At 47.3% G+C, this 21,063-nt stretch overlaps 2 protein-coding genes across 6 annotated transcripts in view; one reads left to right on the forward strand and one right to left on the reverse strand.

Moving 5' to 3' along the window:
• Window positions 1-464, reverse strand: part of NEU2 (neuraminidase 2) — a 38,400-nt gene extending 37,936 nt beyond the window's left edge. For both annotated transcript variants that reach the window (XM_083849216.1, XM_083849207.1), the window contains exon 1: window positions 336-464. The gene's annotated coding sequence lies outside the window, so the exon portion shown is untranslated. The remainder of the gene's footprint in view (window positions 1-335) is intronic.
• The window catches only part of NGEF (neuronal guanine nucleotide exchange factor), a 51,125-nt gene that overhangs the window by 24,170 nt on the left and 5,892 nt on the right, over window positions 1-21,063 (forward strand). For all 4 annotated transcript variants that reach the window (XM_083849204.1, XM_083849203.1, XM_083849206.1 and 1 more), the window contains 10 exons: window positions 311-475; window positions 580-686; window positions 5,168-5,442; window positions 12,349-12,509; window positions 12,710-12,862; window positions 14,815-14,944; window positions 15,693-15,767; window positions 17,715-17,804; window positions 19,377-19,540; window positions 20,504-20,659. In XM_083849204.1, coding sequence (XP_083705330.1) covers window positions 311-475; window positions 580-686; window positions 5,168-5,442; window positions 12,349-12,509; window positions 12,710-12,862; window positions 14,815-14,944; window positions 15,693-15,767; window positions 17,715-17,804; window positions 19,377-19,540; window positions 20,504-20,659 — 1,476 coding nt within the window. The remainder of the gene's footprint in view (window positions 1-310; window positions 476-579; window positions 687-5,167; window positions 5,443-12,348; window positions 12,510-12,709; window positions 12,863-14,814; window positions 14,945-15,692; window positions 15,768-17,714; window positions 17,805-19,376; window positions 19,541-20,503; window positions 20,660-21,063) is intronic.

A 21,063-nucleotide genomic window follows, 5' to 3' on the forward strand; every position in this document is an offset into this window, starting at 1 on the left:
GGGGAGAACGGGGCCTGAGGGGATTTTGGAGAGGGAGCCTCTGGGGACGCCCGGGGGTAAGCTCTAAGGGGGTCTGAAGGGATGGGGGGCAGGCTCCGAGGGGATTTCGGGGGGCTCCGAGGGGATTTGGGGGAAGAGCCCCGGGGAACGCTTGGGGGGGGGGCTCTGAGGAGAGGCTCCGAGGGCTCTCCGCGGGGGCAGCTGAGGGGGTCAGAGGAGAGGCCGCCGGGGGCTCGGGCGCTGAGAGGCCGCCGGGGGGCTGCGGGGGCGCCCCGGGGGCGGCCGCAGCTCCCCTCTCCGTGCCGCGCAGGCTGCTGCCTTCCTACCCCCGTTACCGTGGCAACCGCCCGGGCTCCCCCAGCCCCGCGCCGCCGCCGCCGGAGCCGCTCGGCAGCCGCCTGCCGCCGTCGGCCATGGAGCTGCTGGCCGCGGCGCTCAGCGCCGCCTGCGCCCTCGACCAGGACGACTCCGGCAGGTGAGCGAGGGGAGGGAGGCGGGGAGAGAGGGCACGGCGGGGGGCTCGGAGGGGCCGCCCCCCCCCTCCAGCCGCCCCGCCTGAGGCTGCCCCGCGTCCCACAGGGAGCCCCCCGCGGCCGCTGAGGAGAGCCCCGCCGCCGCCGCCCAGGTGCCGCCGCCCGCCCACCCCATGACGGCCGACTCGTGGAGGAACCTGATCGAGCACATCGGTAAGGAGCCGTCGAGCGGCCGGGCCGCCCGCCCCCCAAAAAAACCCAACCCCAGCGGCTGCCGCCGGGCCCGAACCCCAGCGAGGAGCGGAGCGGCCCGTGAGGGCGAGGCGAGCCCCGGGCTGGCCGCGGCCGTGCCATGTTGCCTAGCCTTCGGTCCGCTCCTCAGCGAGGATGGCTTTCTGTCATTATGAAGCGCTCAGTCATCGAGGCTACGGCCGACCTGCTGCTAAAAGCTGGTTTTGAGTGCCTGAAAAGGTGTAAAAGGCAGTCAGTGGGTTTTGGCACCCCTGCAGTGGCTACGCTGAGGGACCCGGACTGCCCGCGCTGCGTTCAGTGCCTGCTCGCCATGGTCACACACTGGCAGCCGAGTGCATTATTTTTCCAAGCTGAGTTTCTCATGGTCTCTTTGCAAAGGCAGAGTTGAGGTTATCTGGGCAGGCTGTGGAGGAAAGGATTGCCGTGCTTTCTTTTTTGTGGTATTTTTGTTGTGTGCAGCCAGAATCCTTTTTATGGTATGCAGAGAGGACCTTTGCTGCTTGTTTCTTGGTTTCCCACATCGGAGTTGTGACATTGCCCAGAGAGATTTGGGCAACTGCAAAATTAGCCCCATCCCGAAGCAGTTTTTGTGCTGGGAACGTAGAAGCTTCCTTTTTAAACAGTTCAGTTTAATTTCTGGAAATGATAGCGCAAGATCCTTGAATGTGGAGAGCAGGGACGTAGCGCTTCGCATGGCAAAATCCGATAGATATTCTCATGAGCAGCAATTCTCATCTCCCTGGCGGGAGAGAGGAGGCTTCTTGTGCTGTCGCTGGGAGAGGAAAGCGGCTGCAGTTTGCTGTCAGCTTGTGGTGGCAAGGCTGATTCTTGGAGCGCCGCTGGGACAGGGACAGGGCCCTGCAGGAGGCTGGTGTGAGAGAGACCCGCAGCAGCCTGCCAGCGGCTGTCAGGCAAGGCAGATGAGTGCTGGACTCTGTGGAAGAGAGCGGTGACCAATCTGGCTGTATGTTGCCAGACGTGTTACTTACTTTTGGCTGCATAGGTACTAATCTCCCAAGGCAAATGTGCCAGTATGTCCTCATTTTACTGAGACTGTGCTGCTAAGAGGCATGATAAAATACTAAAGCCAGCAGGACTTCAAAGCAACCTGGTTGCTATATTCATATATATTTTTGTGCTGTATATCAGAGGGATGCTATGTGATAGCACTACACGTGCCTGTTCAATTGCAAATAGGTCTTTTGTGCCTTGATGGAAGGAGACAGGGTTTTGACAGCCAGAGATGCTACCCTAATCTTCAGGAAAGAGGTCATTTTAAGTGGCTGGAGCACACTTGCTCCCTTTCTTTCCTCCTGCCTTTGAGGCACTAATGGACTTTTTGCCTGAAACTGGAGCAGAGAATTTCAGAAAAAATGTCTATGGACCTCCTGAGATTTTACGTATCTTTCAATGTAAAAGCGTTTACTTTAAGATCACTCTCTAAGGCGAGCATTTTCCCCAATTAGTAACGAGTTTTGCAATTCCCCTCCCAGTTTGCAAGGGATCCAGGAAGGGAGACTGACAGCAAAATGAAATAGAATAAACATGAAGGGAAAAGTCTAATATAATACTTAGAAACTATGTAAACATCCCTTACGAAGAACAGTTTCATAAGCTTAAGCACTTAAAGTCAACAGGCAGCACCAAACCCATGCTCTGAACACATGGCTAGCCTTTAACCAGCTGACAGTAGTGATGGCTGGGACGTTAAGGAACAGACAGAGCTCTTACAGGTCTCTGACATTCTATACTTGCTCGCTTACTAAACATAGGCATTTACTAAATTATCAAATGTTCAGTGTCGTGTTCAACTACTGTTCTCAGCTTCTTTCTGCATACTCAGTCGGTTGGTTCCCAAATTTATCGCTCTCCTTTCAACATGTCAAGATCCCGTTCCCTCACCTTGCATCTGTTATACTGCCTGTCCTGTCCCATAACCATCTCCTGCTCCACCGAGAGCAGGCTTTTGCTTGGTTTCTCCAGGTCTCTCTGAAAATGTTGCAGGTAAAATCAGCTAAGCCTTTTCTTTCCCAGTCATAACCTCCTTGCCAACATATAGATGTACCTTTCACACCAAGACTGCAAGGAAATCTTACGTCCTTGCTAGCACAACCCTCTCTGTTTCCTCCTACCCTTATTCTACCTAAACCTGTCTTTTGTCTTTCTGCTGATATCACCTTTCTGTTTCTTCCTAATATTGCTGTCTGTGGAAGACCTTCAGCCAGTCTCTCCTCAGCTCCCTCCTTAAAATGTGTTACCTTGGTGGCATTTCCAAACGAGTTCTGGCGGGCAGATGCCTTTAGTCAGTCAGGTCTCCCCCTGTCTGTACTCGCATCGCCTGCAGCTGAAGGCTCTGTAGGTCTCTCTGTTTGATGGGTCAGACGGGAAATCTGGAAGCAAAATCAAGTTTCATTGTCTGGACGTTATTTCCTTAAAAGCAAGGGAAGAAAATGTCTCAAGGATCTTTTGTAAAGGGCTGCTCTCCAGATCTGCACAAGGGAGACTAAATCACCCTCACACAAATACAAAATGTCCTCAATTGCCTCTGACTTGCAGGACAGACCCACCAGTGCAACGATCAGATACTGCAAATGTAATTATCTCCGGTATGAGTAAAATAGATAGATCGTGCTCCAGTTTCTCAGCACGTTTTCCCTTGAGCCACGCACTGGCCATACTGCTTCAGGGTGTTATTTCCCAGCCTGGCCTACTCTGGTGTGCAGGTCGGTAGGGCAGCAGGTACCCAGTGCCCTACTGCACCAGAGCCTTTGAACACTGGCTGAACTTACCAGAGCAGCGCTTCTGAAAGCTGCTCCGATTCAGCAGGCTCTCCGCTCTATTCCTCAAGGAGCCTTTCCAGCCTGCCACATGCTCAGCACCCTCACTGGTGCTGATTAACAGACAGAAATGCTTAGGAAAGCCATATAAGCCTAGTTGACGCAGAGAGAAATTATATAAGTAGCAGCAGGATGCAAAACTTCAGGGGAAGTCTCCTCTCTTCAGTTATCATGTAGGAAGCTAGCAGAAGACTGTACGGTTTCCTAGGCACAGCTACCCTTACTGCTATTTTAATCCAGCGTTGAGCGTCTTTCCAGGGAGAACAGATAACAGGATATACTCACAGACTGCAGTTCTGCTGTCCTTGTGCCTGCACTTTTCCCCCAGCATATTTCTAGAAGAGTTCTAGCAGTGACTGGTAGAGCCTCGTGAAAACTGGTCCAGAGATTTATTAGGCAGTGACAGCTACAGTTCTGCCCTCCCTAGACAAACTCCTGACCCAGTTGTCTCTCACCTTATTACACGTGGAATCTGCTTTGAGATCCAGTATCATGACTACATGTGACCAGATGGATTTTAATCCCTAATGATTCAGACAAAATAAATTACTTTTTTTTTGTATTATTATTATTTTTAATATCAAGGACTTTTATCTTTATTCATTTTACATTTCTGAGATTCAAGTATAAACCAAGGGAGGTGATGTACTTCATCAGCTTTGGTAAGTGAGAAGATTGACTCAGACTAGGTTCTTGCTCTCCTGTCTTGTATCTTCTAAATAACATTTTATATTCGAACAATTAACGTTCTGGGCCCGACAGATGGCTTAGAAAGAGATATGGGACAAGAGCCTCCTGCACTTATTTCCTGCCTTAGGAGAGAGGCAGGACCTTCTATAGATGGCCAAGGAACTTCAGGATTCCTACCTGTTTGGTGCTGTCAGTTGAAATCAGGAATTGGGGCAAATTCTGTGCAATTTCACCTGCTGCTGAAGTTAGTAACTGAAAATGCGGAAGACACCTCGTGTGATTGATGTGCAGCAAGATGGTGCGAAGTCACAGCCTTTTCTGTGGTGCTGTGGCATTCAGGCAACTTTGAAGCATTAAATTAATATCTTCAATCGTCATAGAAACTGAGAATTAAAAGAGAAAGAAATTAAGCAACATGTCCAATGCTAACCACAAAGTCAATACCAAAACAAACAAGTAACAGTCCCCATGATTCCCTTGTGTAATGCCTTCATTACATGCAGCAGCCCAGCATCTCCTCCTTAAGGATTTTCATAGCCATCAAATTGATCCTTTAAAGTAGTTTCAGTGTATGCAGTGTTACTTTCCAACACACACACCTTTCAATTTATACAGCTTGTAACATCATAGTATTACAGAGAATATCAAGGTCTTAAAGAAACATTTAAAAGCCTGGCAAGTAACCAGATGGATTCATACGACTGTTACTACATGTTTTGTGATAGCAGACAATTGTTAGCAACACTGTAGACGTAGAAATGGCCTTCCATTTAGGGTTGCCAGTCCTGTTTGAAATAAAAACACCATACATGGCTTTTCTGAGGTGAACTAATGCCAAACAAATACCCGTTCCCATCATATGCTGCTACTCTTTTGTTCACTGTAACCTCTGAGACTTGTTACATTGCCTCCTAGGGCTCCTGTATCAGGAATATCGAGATAAATCTACACGCCAGGAGATCGAAACCAGACGACTGCAGGATTCACAGACAGACCCTGAGGAGAGTTCACCCAGTGAGGAAACCCCGTCTGAAACAGAACCTACAAGTACGACCGAGAGCAAAGCTGCACCACAAATCAATTTGCTGAGGAACTCCAACTCCAGGTTCAACTTATGGCAGGATCTTCCGGAGATCCGGAGCAGCGGGGTCCTTAGCATCCTCCAGCCAGATGAGATCAAGCTGCAGGAGGTAAAATGGGGGAAGGCGGAATGTTTCTTAACTGGGTTGCTGCTTAAAAGAGTGAGAGTCAGGTTATCAGGATTTAAAAACAAACAGCTTCACAGCAGTCACAGATGAGCCTTGCTTTGCTAAACACCTTTCCATGTCACACTGGTCAGCACCACTCACTTTTTTGAAGCTACAGGGTGTTGTCCTATACGCTGTTGCTGCTGGATATTTATTTAGCAAAAGAGAAATTCTTTTCCCTTTTCTGCATCAGTGCTAGGAGCCGTTTACAAAGGAAGGGAGAGATAACAAAGGGGTTCTTGCAGTAAAGCTTTTGGTCCCTGATGCGTATTAATCCACCAAAAATCTTAGAAGAGTTCAAGAGTTACCTGTAATCTGTTTTAAATATGATGGCATTAGAGGAAAGGGAAGTGATGGAGATTGATAAGCTTCCTGATTTTTAAATGCCGTTACTTGGAGTCTTGTGCAAAACAGTCAAAAATATTGACAGACAATTTTGCATTTCAGCCATGCAGCACAGTAACATCTCTGTCTGAGGGTCGTACACCATTAATGTACAGGGCTGCATCGACCAGGAGCAGAGTAGGTGGGGGTAGCTGCCGCAGTTAATGAAAACATCAGTCACACAACAGTTTACAACTGGTTGCTATTTTAGATAGCGTGGGGAGCATGAGTGCTCTTTGGCAGTGCGTAGCACCGGATCCGCAGCCTGCAGCGGAGATGAACAAACCTTGTTTAGGGTGGTGTGTGTTGTGATGTGAGCGAGGGACCTTCACAGGCTTGGCCCCGTGAATCCGTCTGTGCCAGGATGGCTCGTGGTGAGGGCGCCCTACCTTTGTATCCCTTCTGTCCTGGCACGTGTGATTGAACTCAAAATGCTGAACAACATCTCAGGGTGTGAGCAGTTCTCCCTGAGCTTACTTGTGTCTGCCTAGTCAAGACTTATGAATCGCTTGTGTGTACAAGTCCCACCCTGGTCCTGGCCAAGGCTGTAGCTTCGCTGTTTCCCTGGAAGAGCTGGTCTCTCACATCTCAGGGGCACGAGGGGCAGGGCTTCAGCTACACCCTCGGTGGGAGAGACCTGCGTTTGTACAGGGTAGCTTAGGCTGACAGCACAGACTGCTAGTGTGTCAGGGTTACAGCTGAAGGTGACTGAAATCATTTGTTGCTTTTCCATGTTCTTCTGCACTGGTTATTTCCATATCAGATTTGTTCTGTTTACCTGGCAAAACAAGGTACTTCTGACTGCCAGCATTACAAACACAATCTGGCATCTGAAAAACTACAAGCTCTTCTTTTTCTGCTTCAAAATGAGGAGTCACTTATAGAGAAACATCAGCTTAGAAGTTTGCATTATAGATTTCAAAAGCTGCCGTTTCTCTGGAGTTATGTTCATTACCTGTAGGTGTTCTACAGAAAAATATCTGCTAGACCCCAGCATTACGTGTGCTGAATTTTCTTCTTTCGGCTTAAATAACAACAGAAATAAAGCAGATGGAGGTGGGACAGCGCTGCCTTAAAGAAGTGCTGTGCTCTCCCTTCTTGTTACGTTATCGGAGCTAAAATTTCCTTCCTGTTTGTTCTGGATTAGTACAGTGAGAGATTATAAAACTGCCGAAAGCCAGAAAGCTGTGAAATTGGCTGAACATCGAACAGATAGAGTGGAGAATTTGCCTTGTGAGGAGAGTCAAGCACAGGAAACGAGGAGTGCTGGAGAAATCACTGAGGCGATTAAAGAGATGATGTTGAATTCAGCAAGTAGTGGTTGCCGCTGCAGAGCTGAATTTGAGAGAACTGTTCTCACACATGAATTGGGAACAGCAGCTGTATAGGAGGGCTTCAGTGAATGGGAAGAGTTCAGCTTCCTGAAGGAGTATTGGAAGAATCTACCTGAAGCAGAGGACAGCAGAAAATCTGGAGTAAATGTCTTAAGTGCAAAATTGTACCTTTCTGGCCTGTTTTATTTTCAAAGCTGTGTTAAACACAGTGACTAGAAGTGCTTGCAGCTCTTCAGCCGGGAAAAGGTAGAACAAGAGTATTAGTCAGACCGCAGGGAGGAACATGAGTACACGAATGGAAAGGAAGTCAAAGCAAAAACCTGTGTTTACAGCTGAGGAAGGGAACACCACCACAGCCGGGATGGTGCAGGGCTTAAGCAGTCAGAGCTAAAGTTGTTCGCCTGCAGCAATCTGCAAAATGAAAGAGGCAACAGTGAGAAAGGTGACACCTGCCAAGAGGAGGAATCTGGTCTTCATTATTGGTGATGGTGGAAAATAACCAAGCAGGCCATCAACACGAGATAAAAACCAAGACATTTGTTTTTCAAGCATCAAAACAAGAAACTTGACTGGAAGAGCAATGGATGTTTGAAAAGTCTCCTGAAAGGCAATTTGTTATAGTCCCCACTGGAATGAGTGACCCAGAAAATGAAGTTTCAGGGAGGAAAAAAAAAAAACAAAAAACATACACCCACCTCCTCTCAGCAATTTCAGAAAAAAAAATTGCAGCATGGGCCATTAGCCCTGGGAACTCAAACAGAATTCAGACAGCAATGGCTTCAGCCACATCAGTTTTTTTAATTTAAAGCTAATGTCAGAGTAACAAAATGTAAAACAACAACTGGAACTGTCACAAAAATGTAGGCAAAAATGTAGAAAAATGAAGAACAAAAGAAAAAACAAAGAACATGTTACAGACCGCAGGGGTCAGGGAAATACACAAATTATGTGCTACTAGAATAATTATCAGAAATGACTAAATCATTCATAGGGTAGCTTAATTATCCAGACATCTGTTGAGCATCAAACACAGCAAAACATGAATCATCAAGGACTTTCTTATAAGTACGTAGAAAATTTAGTGATGAAAAAAGCAGACCAAGCCAAAAGAAGTGCTGACATGGAGTCAGTGCGAAGGAAGTGGCAGGCAACACGTATGTAGCAGGAGGAACAAGTGACTGGAGAGAAAACACTCTGTGTATTACATGTAATGTAGGCTAAAACAAATTCTGTCGCAGAGGTACTAGGCTTTGAAAAGGTAGCGATCCAGAGGTAAGAAGGAACAGCATTTAGCCTATGAAATGTTTTAGCACGAACCTTAAATTCCATTATTGGCGTTGTCTTTTTGTGGAGTGGCTCCGGTTTACTCCTCCTTCCGAGTTCATATCTCTACCTTTCAGTTTGTTGTTGTTTGACTTAACTACATTGTTTATTCATTTTGTCCTCTTCTACTTGCTACACGTGACTCACCTTCCGTGTGTTAGGAGATTCCAAGCTGAGTGGAGCTGGCCAAAACAATTGACAGATTAAAAAAAACAACAGCAATGACAAAAAACATTGAGTATGAGTAATGTATCCTCATAACTTGAACGGAACCATTGTTGCTGAGATGGTTTGATAAACCATAGGCTTTGATAAACTTTCTCTAGGGATTATTTGGATCCTGGTCACTTTGGTGTTAGAAAAATTGGCAGGTAGACAGACTAATCTGCACCTGCATGACACAGTGTGAATCTGGATCACAGGGCACCTGCTGTGAAAATCTTTGCTTAAGCAAAAGAGGGACTCGAACCCGGTGCATGCAGCAGTGATGTGGCCTCTGTGGAAGAACGTTTGACAGGGAGGCAGTCTTTCTCTTGTTCCATTTCCACAAAAATGTCCAGAAAACATTTAATTTCCTTTCCTTCTTTGAGCAAGCCTTAGCTTTTGAACATCTAAATTTGCTCTAAAACTGAGCTACCCTCCTCCAGAGAGCTCTTGGGCTGTCCTTACTGCACTTTTGGCAGGTGGATGTCGTACGCGCCCTGTGAAGATGACCAGGTCTGAGAGCTGGTCACAGCCAATACTGTGGCATCAGCTCAAAACAAGATCCCTCCTAGGCTGGGTCAGAATCCCCCCGTATTCGCTGGTGGTTTACAGGAGGATCCGAGCTACTGGGAACAGATATTTTCAATCTCTGCAATAAAACATCATATTGTCTCAGACGGGATTTAGCCTTAGGGTTACTTACTCCTGTCTTTGGTGACTCTTAATTTTTTTTCCTTTTTTAATCTTCTTTTTTCTTTTTACTTTTGCTTCACTTCTCTTTCCTTTCTTAGTCTCTCTGCCAAAATATAAGCAATGAAAACAATTAGTACAGCTCTTATGCAAGTCATAGATTTCATGAAGTTAATGACCCAGAGGACTCAGGAAACTCTTGGTCATGTTTCCAAGAGACAGTTTCAGACTGTTTATAGACTCAGGGAGACAGTATTACATCAGTTGACATTGAGTTCACATTTTCTCTGAATATTTCTGCAGCTCTGAAGCCAGAAGTTCTTTCTCTTTTATCTAGTGTCACAGAGTTCAGCTGCTCTCAGAAATCTCATCCTTACATCACAGTTCAGATGTTTGCAGTTTGTTTGTACCATTCAGGTGGGAAAGAGCAGTCTGGGCTCTTTAGAGTAGGCTTTGGGGTACTTTGGGTCTGCAGGGGACCAGCTAGATCTCCAAAGTCACTTGAGGAACTTGTGCCTTGCACATGCTGCAGTGAACACTCAGAGAAGCTTGTCCTGACCAGCAGAGATAACGTTTCCTTCCCTGGCATCTCCTTTAAGTCAGAACCTTGTGATATTTTCTCTATGGATTTCAATATTGCTTGAAACTTGCATTCCCTTAGCGCCCCCCCCCCACACACACACACCATGGTGGGCAGCAAACACACAAATTAATTTCTCCAAACATAGGCAGTGGGAACTTCTGTGTCTGCATGTTAGGAAGCAAGCTTATAGATTAGGCAAGTTGTCAGAGGGTTTAAAGACCTTAATGACGTGGCAGATCTTAACCTTGACTCTCGTGGTCATCCTGCAAAGACCCAGCAGAAAATAAAGTCCTGGCCTGGAGTATCTGGAAAGCTGCAGAGTGAAATGACTGGTAGTACCAGTCCTCAGGGTACTGGGAAGGAATAAGCTATCCCTACACATCCCATCTTGTTCTTTGTTGCATCTTTACCTGTTCTTCTCCTCTCGGTTATTAAAACAAGCTATTGTAAGAAGTGTATTTTGGAGACCTAGCCAGTCATCCATTTTTCTTACCGGGAACCTGTTCTTGAAGAAAATAAAACATTCTTTTATTCCTTAAACACCAGCTGTTCCACATGCACCAAGTGCCTTCATTTCCACCTGCACCCTTTGCTTTGTCTCCCTTCAGGGGCTGTATGGGCACAGCCTCCTCCAGCGCAGGACAGGACCACCTGCTTAGAGGCCCGTCTGACTTTCTGCCCACTTATTTCTTATGATGTTAACCCTACAAAGAATGGAAACATTAGTTCAACTGATACTTCAGCAGTTCTGGATTTGATAACAATCCCTCCCTGCTGTGCCCATCCTCCCAGCTCTTGCCCTGCAGCAGCATCAGGAATATTATCCAGGTCTCTGTACCTTGGGTCCTCCTGTAATGCACAGCAACATCTCCAGGAAAAGCCCAAAAACTGATCAGCGGAGAGTTTCATTTCTTTAAAAAGAGAAACAAAACAAATCAGTCCACAAGACAGACCCCCTGCTAATCTGAAAGATACTTTTCCATATGTACAGCAAAAAATAAAAATTATACTGCACATACCTGCCGCTCTTTTGTTACTTTAACAACTCTGGTTGGGCCCATGGAGGCTCTCAGGGCTGGTGGCACTCAGGGAGTCAAACTGCCAGAGCAGCTTTAGGGGCAAGAAAGTGAGACTTTTGCTACCAAAAGGTCCTTTTTCATTAACAGCAGCACGGCCCAGCCCCAGGACACGCCTTCATCAAGAGATGCCTGAAGGAGCTAATGATTTTCTGCCATGTCAAAGCCTTTGCAAGAATCTTAAATTAATCTTACTTAAACGAATGGATTTGGTATTTGTGTCAATAACCACTTGCTTTATCTACCTCTGCACGCAGCCTGGAGTGTAATTACTCTGTGTAGCAATAGTGCACTGTCCCTCTGGCACCTGCTATAGACAAGGCTTTACATCCTCACCTCATTAAGATGTATCTCTGAAACAAGCCATTGGATTGTCCTTCTGCTTCCCCAGACCACATCCCTGGCCTGAGGAAGCTGGGCTTTGCGCCACGACTTCGCTTTTAACAGGAAAAGCAAGTGCTGAAATTCAGAGATTGTTTATACCTTACAGTAACAGTTAGGGACTGCTGTGCCTTGTCCCGGTCCTCGGTGAAGTGGGTCAGAAAAGTGTATGGCTGGGCTTGGCCAGGGAGCCTCACCTGGGCTTTCCTTAGGGTCAGGGAACACGCAGGGCTTTGCAGCACCACAGCTGTGCGTTTGTATCAGCTGTGCCCCAAGGAGCACGTGTCGCACGCTGGGACCGCAGGGTGCTGGTGTGCAGCCAATCCCTACCCCACGGCTTTTCTAATACGGGCATAGGTGGTGCAACGAGACCCTGCTGGGAGCCCAACAAGCCACAGCAAGCCAGTGCTGCATGATCAGCACGGGGCTGGAGGGGGTGTGCAGACTGCCAAAGGGAACTCCTTGTAGGGGAGAGAAATGTGCAGGGTGGTGACAGGGGGTGCAGGGGACTTGGCACCCTCAGGTCAAACTACCTGAGTGATGCTGGGGAGGGTGTAGGAAGTGCTTTTATGTGAGCACGTGCACAACGTGGGACTGCTCATCTGAGAGACAGAATTCTGCTGGGAAGGTGCAGTGGAAGGAAATGTGGTCAAACAGCTTAGGAGAGAGGAGAGGGAGATGGGGAAGATTTCCTATCCTATGTAACACATGGGAAATACCCCTTCACGTTTACCTCTCCCTGCACGCGGGGTCTGGAGGGTGGGGGCAATGTCCATGACTTCATGCAGCACAGATGTTCCCATTAACGCTGCGTGCACCTCCCTATGAAAGTAGAAGGTACCTGCTGATGGCCGCCTTTGGGATTCTCCCCCAGGCAATGTTTGAGCTGGTTACTTCCGAAGCCTCGTATTACAAGAGTCTGAATCTGCTGGTGTCTCACTTCATGGAGAACGAACGCCTGAAAAAGATCTTACACCAGTCTGAGGCACACATCCTCTTCTCCAATGTCCTGGACGTCATGGCTGTCAGTGAGCGGTAAGACACCTGCCGCTGGATTTTTGGCTAGCTGAATGGCATCTCTTCAGCTAAATTTGTTTGGAGAGCAGACTGAGCAGTCTGCTACCCAGCCTTTTCAAAAAGCTTGCGGACACGTTAATTGCTTTCAGCCCGAGGGGCAGAAACTGGGAATTATGTTGAATGTGCAGGTCATAATGAGTGCTGGTTTTCTTATCTAGCTTCCTGTTGGACCTTGAGCAACGTGTGGAGGAGAATATTGTGATCTCGGATGTGTGCGATATCGTCTACCAGCACACCGTTAATCACTTCTCTGTGTACATCACCTACGTCTCCAACCAGACCTACCAGGAGAGAGCTTACAAGCAGCTTCTGTGAGTTCCAGTGCTTGATGCTGTATTACTTCCCAAAATGGCATAGGCCATTGATTTAGCAGTAATTTCAATATTGCTAAATAGTACAGAAACAGGATTTCCCACTGCACTGATTTTACTCTGCATTTATAAAAAAGGAAACATAATTAAAAGGCTTTATGGTAAGGGTGGGGTGAGAGAGTAGGCAAGGAGCATACCAAATGAATTCAGAGCTAGCAGTTCCCAGCTGTGGGAAATGCTTTCAGTGGACATGAGAACACACGCTTGTGAAATGCATGCATTTTTAAACTGCAAGTAGAGACATGAGATCGAAAGGCTGAGAATATGATGGAGCTCTCTGAAGGCAAGAACAGCCACTGCTTTTCCTGAGCTTCTCAGCAAGGCTGAACCTTCCCAAAGTTGAGATTTTTTTTTTTCAAAAGAACAAAACTTTCTTAAAAGGAAAAAAAAAAAAAAAGGCATTTTCATCACATTCTGGTGTTACAAATACAGGCACGATGCCTGAGGATATAATCCAAGATATTTTTGCATTATTTTTCAAGTTCAGCTAGTCTTTTGGTCCGGTAGGAATTCTACCATCTCAAAACGAAGAGTGCCCTACAGGCTTGTCTTCGAGCAGGAGGATTAATTTTTTCTTCAGTTACAATGGCCTGGATTCCTTCAGGACAGCCCATTGAACATGCTGCACTATATTTCCTCCCCATAGCAGCAGCTGGTTTGGGGGAGTGTAATGAGCCCTAATCCTTTCCTTTCTCTGATCTCCAGCTTTTGAGGCAAAAAAAAAACACTCCAAGCGGCCTCTGCTGAGCTTGGCCAACTGTTCTCTCTAAAAGGAGGGTACTGCAGGGTTTCCTTGAGTCAGAGGTGAGCAATATAAACAGTGTGTCCAGAGTCATTAGCTAACTACTCAGAAGTGAACCAGCAGTAGGCTGGATTACTTGAGCTTGAAAAGGACCTATTGGAGTTGGAAGTATTCCTAGATATGAATTGAGAGGGCAGTATTTTTTTCGTCTGAGAGAGAATATGGAGGACTTTGAAAAGAATAGACTCTCTTCCTCAGGCTCCAAGCTAGCCCAAGAATTTCACAGCACTTGGCTGAACTTGAAGCCTCAGGTGTTTCACAGCTGCCCCCACTTTGGCTGTGTTTCTCAAACACGCTCAGGTCCGTTCTGCTGTGGCTCTGGCAAGTGACACGGTGACACAAGTACCTGCTGCAGCAGGAGAAGCACTTAGAGCATCTTCTCTTGGAGTGCTGTGAGTCACAGGTAGTGAAGACAGGTTCTGCATGGTTAGCAATGTCTTCACATCCATGCTGGTTTTGCTAGCCAGGGCTCCAGAAGTCTTCCACGTGGCTGCTGGCCCTCACAATCACCAGGAGGTGCTGGCTTTGACTGCAGCAGCTGGGGCTTGTGGAACTGCTCAGCGCAGCCATGTCTGTGGCTCAGCAATGCCTGGGAATGGCCTGGGGGATGGCCTGTGCTCTTCTCAGGCCACATAACGATTTCCATCCTCCTGCTAAGCAGCCAGGAGTAGCCAAGTTTTGTGGCTTGTCTTGTTCTTATGACTGTGTGAATTTCACCTTGTCACAGAGATCCAACTGTGTAAAAATATATAATTATGCCTGTGACTCATCTACTTGGACACACACCCCATTCACACACACCTACGCACACAGCGTATGCTGCTAAGCTAGATGTGCTACACATGTGAACATGCTACCATGGCTTGTACATTAAAAGACTATTTTTTCCATCCCCCAACTCTATAAATAGCTCTGGATTCAAACCAAAATACACCTAGAAGCATTTGGTTCCTCCTCCCTTCCTTTCTGTTCCTGGGAGAAGCGAGGCAGATGCTGTCTGTGGGACTGGGCTGCTTTTGGGTCACCACCCACACACCAAAGTCACATGCAGGGTGGCACTCTCTCGCTCTCTCTCTCCTTCCCCCCTCAGCCAGGACAAGCCAGCTTTCCGGGAAGTGATCTCACAGCTGGAGCTGGATCCCAAGTGCAAAGGCCTGTCCTTTTCTTCCTTCCTGATTTTGCCATTTCAAAGGATCACTCGGCTCAAGCTACTCGTGCAGGTAGAGTTTTGCTCTTCTGTGTTGTCCAAAGGTCTTCTGCATCACTCCTGGAGTTCTCCTGTCCAACGGTTCATAATGAGGCTTACAAACAGCCAAGATCAGCCCTAGAGCTGGGTGAAGCTTTTCCACAGAATAGGACGTTGTCAACTATGGGAAAGTTTTCAGTCACGGAGAGAACATCTCCAACTTGATGTTGAATTTGCCTTGTAGTTTTTACTAAATAAGAGTTGAGGAGGAGCTTTACTGTAGAGCTGCTAGAAGGGGTAGCAGTGGTACATGAAGCCAACTGCCTAATGGTTAGGCTGCTCATGTACAGGTGCACAGTGTAAAACAGCTCCAAAATTGTGTGTAATACCCAAATCATGGTGGCTTGGGCCAGACTGCGGCAGCTGTGCTTTGCCAGCACGTCTGAACATTGCACTAGAGGACATGCTTCTAGGGATGAGGCGGCAGCTCAGTCCCAAAAAGTCTTATCCAATTTGGATTAGCAAACACTACCTGCTAATGCCAGCTTTATCTATTTTTTTTTTAATAAAATAGGGGTCTGCGTGCTATACTTCTTTTAGATATTCAGTAGTAGTCAGATGGGAACAAGCTTTAATGAAAAACAGGAGCTAAGAGGTGGGAGTCCCTGTACTCAATCATCCACCCTGTAATTAGGCCAATGGCCAGAAATAACTCCAGGTATAGCAAAGACCTTTCTGTGCTGTCAGATTGGAAAGTTAACACAGCCTTTGCTCCCCTACAGAACATTTTGAAGAAAGTAGAAGAGAAGTCTGAGAGGGAAACCACTGCCCTGGATGCACATAAGGAGCTAGAAACAGTAAGTTTGAATGAACTATATTTGAAGGCCGTTAAGATTGAACAAGTATGCCCAGTTTCTCCCCAGAAGAGACCTACAAACTGCATTCATTCACTCCTGGAGCTTCCTTTTAAATCCTGACGCTATGTTTCAAGAGGTTTTTTTTCTTTTTAAAGTCTTCCTTGCTCTCAAAGATGAACCAATCCAGCAGCTATTTAATGTCAGTCAGGGAAAAATCCCTTACTAACAGCAGATGCGTATGTTTCCTCTCTAGGAAGGGCTGAGACAACGCTTTCCCTTGGGGTTTTCAAGAATACAAGGTGTTTTTGCAGATGCCTGAGGGTGATGGATCCTACTGAGAGATGTGTTTAGCTGCAACAGGCAGTCGAGTATTACTGTATCAGGTTTCCTCCAATGCAGCACATCTCTTCCTCTGACCTAGAATAAGTTTCTCAATGAAGTGAACATACCTGCTTTTATCCCTTTTAACTGATGATGGTACAGTCCCTGGTGTTCAGGTGGAATTCAGTTGTGCTTGTTACTGCGGTGCACAAAGTGCTGGACAGGCATTGTTTTGCATCAGGGCTGTTCCTGACGTGGTCATACGGGGTGACCCCCCTTTGGTCGACACGTTTGAAAGGTCTGGAATGCCATCTGGAGTTGCTGGCAGCTACGTGGCTGGAACAGGGCACTACAGGGACCAAGGTGTTTGAATCCCCTTCTCTTAATGACCTTCAGAAGCTTGGAGTATCTCTTGAATCCTGCAATTCAGAATAAGCATTTCAAGTTGAAAATTGTGCTCGAGCATCAGCCTGAGGATATGGTTGCAGCTTATGACTGAAATACTAAAATAAAATGACTGTTGGATTTACCCTAAACTAGCATATGAAGTCTACACTTGGGAGATTGCTAGGGATAAAAACAGAGGCCTTAATGACAAAGAATATTCTGTGTTACTTCATATTTGCATGATGATGATGCATCTGCCAGCCTATTTTGTTTTTTCCATTGGTTAAAAGTTTGAGGAAGGCCGTTACTGTAACATGCAGATGACAAGGACTGCTGTTGCAAAAATGCTCGTTTTGTAGTTGATTTCCTAACTCCCTTCTTATGGTTACTTACCTGAAAATGTTTAAGTTTAGATGCCTAGCATCCAGCTAGATGCAGGCATTACAACAGAGGCCAGCTGGTGCTTAATTTTCACTGCAAGCATCTTATTGGATAGGTAGGAGCAGCTTGTGGTTTCACTTGCTGATGTTCTGGTGGATTTTCAGTAACAGAAGCAGTGCACAAAGTGGAGCATGTTCTCCAACGTAATTTTTCTACCTAACCAGTTCTCAAGAGAGTTGCTCCTTATGAAAGAAGCAGTAGCATCTAGGTTAAGGTCCCTGTAACAGGGTAGTGCCTGCACATTGACTGTGCTTTTTCTGTCAAAAGTTTGTACTTGGTCCCAGATGGACCACGAGGAACATCTCTTTCATGGGACATTCCATCACAGCCTTGGCAGCTGGTGCTGCTTGGCAGAACCACAGCATTTCTACCTTTGAAATGAAGATCTTTGGTTTGTTCTCTTCTTGAAGATAATACTGTGCATGTACCTTTTTTTTTTTTCAAATGCTGGAAATGGGGAAGAGATGCATGGTGTGTCAGAATCTGGTAAACGAGCTGTTCCCTTTGCTGCACAGCCAGGAGTGTTGCTTAGCACTGTCTTATTCAGTACCCAAAGGCAGCCATCTAACATGTCCTGATATTCAGCTTCTGGCTATAACGTTTCCTGGGTGCTGTTTTTTTTCCTTTTGTTTTGTTCTCCTCCCCTTTTTCATGTGAATACAGTCTTGGTGGAAGAGCCTGGTTTGTTCAGTTCCTGTTACAGCAAGGCACTTACCCTGTCAAGGTCAGGCCTTTCCGTGCTTTACAGCACTTACCTGTTCAGGCCATCAGAGACAAATCTTCCTATTCTTTCTCCAGGTGGTGAAAGCGTGTAATGAAGGTGTCAGGAAGATGAGCCGAACAGAGCAGATGATCAGCATCCAGAAGAAACTGGAATTTAAGATCAAGGTATAAGCACGGGTTGGTAACAACCCCCTGCAGACAGTGAGCCAACAGCATCCAGGTGTTGCACACGCATACCCAGCAGCAGTAACCCAGTTGCACTCCTTGCAGTGACATTCAGTTGTGGCAGTGCACTGCCTGTCCACGCTGTCCTGCTTGAAACTTTGAAGGAGAAGTGCTGCCACGGGCACTGCACCCACGTGGGCACTAGGACAGTGCCTGTGGTCTCAGGGCACTGCGCTGCAGCAGCTGGGGCAGCGCTAGAGGCAGCGTGTCGCACATGCGGAGCTGTGAGGCACTGGCAGCTGTATCGTACATTACAAGTGACATTAAAGGAAGATTAAATCTACAAAGAAAAACACTTCAAAGCTGGAAAATACCAAAATGAAGGCTGTCCCCCCATATTTAATTCATCCATGTCTTCATGCATTATGCCTCTAATCCCCTGCTGATCTGTTCTGGGTCCACTCAGGGAATGACTGAATATTTAGGGACTTCTGACCAGATCTTATTTAATACATGCCAAGAAACTCCAGTGCTAAGTATAAAGTCACTGGTTCTTTTCATGAGCGCTGTGAAAGTGCTCCTCAGATCCGTGTGCTTCACTAACTTTAAGGAACATACTTAGTTTCCCAGCAACCTTTATACATACCTGAGCAACTGAAGAAAAATAAAAAATAAATAAAAAATTGAGACCATTTGTTTGGAAGGCCACACTTGGCACCCCAAGAATTTGATTTTCCAAACCCCTAAACCAGTGGGTCTAGGCAAGACCACAGTCCTCAGGCCAGCTTTGGGTTGCAGTAGCCACAAGACTGCCGTCATCGCTTGCACAGCTGAGGCTGCAGTGGCAGGCTGGAGCAGGTCACCCTGGGCACTGACACAGGCAGGGCTCCTCTGGTGAAAATAATGCAGGGGCACAGAAAGAAAGACTGCACCACAGGGCATGTGACGAACATGGGCGGGAGAGGTGGTGGAAAGGGTAGCAGTTATGGTGATATTTTCAAGTATTTCAGTCATTTGACCAAAAATGTAGTGTCCTAATATAAGAAGGGCTTTGTTCTAGGCTTCTGTTTTTAAAATAATATTTTGTAAAACTCTAGCATAAATGCTGTGGTGGCTGCTCCTGGCTGGGACAGAGCCATCCCCTGAGAACTTGTTTAACCTGCTTTTTTCACAGCCAAAAAGCCAACTACATGTTTTTGAAAGCCAGTCTCCCTGGCTCGGTGATGAGACACGGGATGCTCCAGAGACTGGATCAGGCTGTGCCGGGCGTAGCCTGGTGTTTAAATCCAGCACTGGGCACTCGAGCACCGCTGCCCTGGACTGTTTGTTCGTTCTTGGGCCCCTGCTTGTGTCCCTGTCTGAGCTCTGTTACTCCCTGTGCTGGGCTGTGGTGTGGCTGTAAGAGCACACTGCGCTCTCTGTGCAGCTCTCCATCCATCCTCTGCGGCAGGAGATGTGATGGGAGCTCACTTGAAATTCCTTCTTCGTGGCCTGTTGCTTTCAGCATCTGAAGTGCAAAAGCCCGTGGATTTGTTGCCCTTCTCACTGTTGCTGTCTTTTTCTAACTTCTAGTCCGTGCCCATCATCTCTCACTCCCGCTGGCTGCTGAAACAGGGGGAACTGCAGCAAATGAATGGTCCGAAGACATCGCGAACGCTTCGCACCAAGAAGCTCTTCAGAGAAATCTACTTGTTCCTTTTCAATGATCTGCTGGTAATTTGCCGGCAAATTCCTGGGTAAGTGGAAAATTCAGGTAGCATACAGGCACTTTAAGCCCTTTGTAAGCGCAGGCGGGGAGCACTGGCTATTCATGGGTGGTGCAGCTCGCCAGCTGAAACTTGATGGCAAACAGGACTTTCTGTCAGATTTGTGCAGATTTCAGGGCAGGTCTCCCAGCAGGAGAAGCAAAGGCGTATCCACCAGTTTCTGCAGAGTGGCACTGAGCTACATCAGCTGGCGGGCTGATCCAGGAGGCCTGTCTTCCTGTCAAGAAGTGCTTTTTTGACTCATCGCTGCCTGAGGAACAGCTCAGATTTAGTCAGTTAAATTTCTAAGAAAGGAGTCTAGAAAATCTGAGCAGTGGGGAGGGGTATAAATTTAGGCCTGAGGCTAGCGGTTATATTTGACGTGGTATAACCTGCCTCAGGAAGAGGGGAATGTCATCGTGCTTAGGACTGTGTTTTGTGAAGCTAGAGACCAGTGAAATACAGCAGCACAAACAGACGGGTCCCAGAGAACAGCGCGTTCTTTGTAGCACTAACTAGACTCACCGGTAGGGAGCATCTCGCCAGTCCAACATTTCTAATAAACATGTCGCCGCAGTGTCTGTACGCCTGGAAATATTTTGCTTCTGCGGCAGCTTGTATCCAGAAAACACAGAGGCATTTTACAAATAGGAATGAATTGAGCCTCACAGTCCCCTTTGAGGGAGCACCATCTGTGTTTTGTACACGAGTTGCACAGAGCAAGCAACTTGTTTTCGGCCACGCGGGATGCCTAAGGCTGAGCAAGGAGAGGGTCTGTTGCTTTGCGGTGAGGTTTCGCAGCCACCCGCTCGTCCCTTCCCACAGCAGGGCATCTTTTCTCCTCCTTCCATACAGAGGTTCTTGGTCTGGCCCCAGTACAGTTCTGGGTGGATGAAGACAAACTGTTGTGCCATACCTGCAGGTTTTCCTCATCTTCTCTTTAACCCCTCTCAGGGACAAGTACCAAGTGTTTGACTCGGCGCCACGGGGGCTTCTTCGGGTGGAGGAATTAGAAGACCAGGGGCAGAGTTTGGCCAACGTCTTCATCCTGAGGCTGCTCGAGAATGCAGACGACCGGGAGGCCAGCTACATGCTGAAGGCGTCATCCCAGTGAGTACAACGCGGTCACCCCCCAGCACGCAGCGTTGCTCCCTCCTTACTGCCAGGCAAGGGCAGCAGCCTGCAGGCACGGGGAGCAGCCCTCAGGACTTACCGGGGTCAAGTACCCAGAGATCCCACTGCTCAGCTGGCCTTAGGCCAGCATGGCTGACCCTACAAATTGTTCTCCCATGGCCACCTTCAGTCTCTCCTCCTGAAAGGCATTAGGGAAGCAGGCAGGTTTCTCTCCTGTATGGTGGATGTGTAGCACCCATGGTGGAAGACAGACAGGCACTTTGCGTCCTGGGGCAGAGTTCAGAAATCAGTCCTGGCCCAGGAGCCCACCTGATGTACAGCCTGCAGCGTACGCAGTAAAACAAACACGATGTGTCCTGCACACGCTGCCAGCGGTCAGC

Source organism: Anser anser (assembly GCF_964211835.1).
Source record: "Anser anser genome assembly, chromosome: 9".
NCBI classification, from domain to species: Eukaryota; Metazoa; Chordata; class Aves; order Anseriformes; family Anatidae; genus Anser; species Anser anser.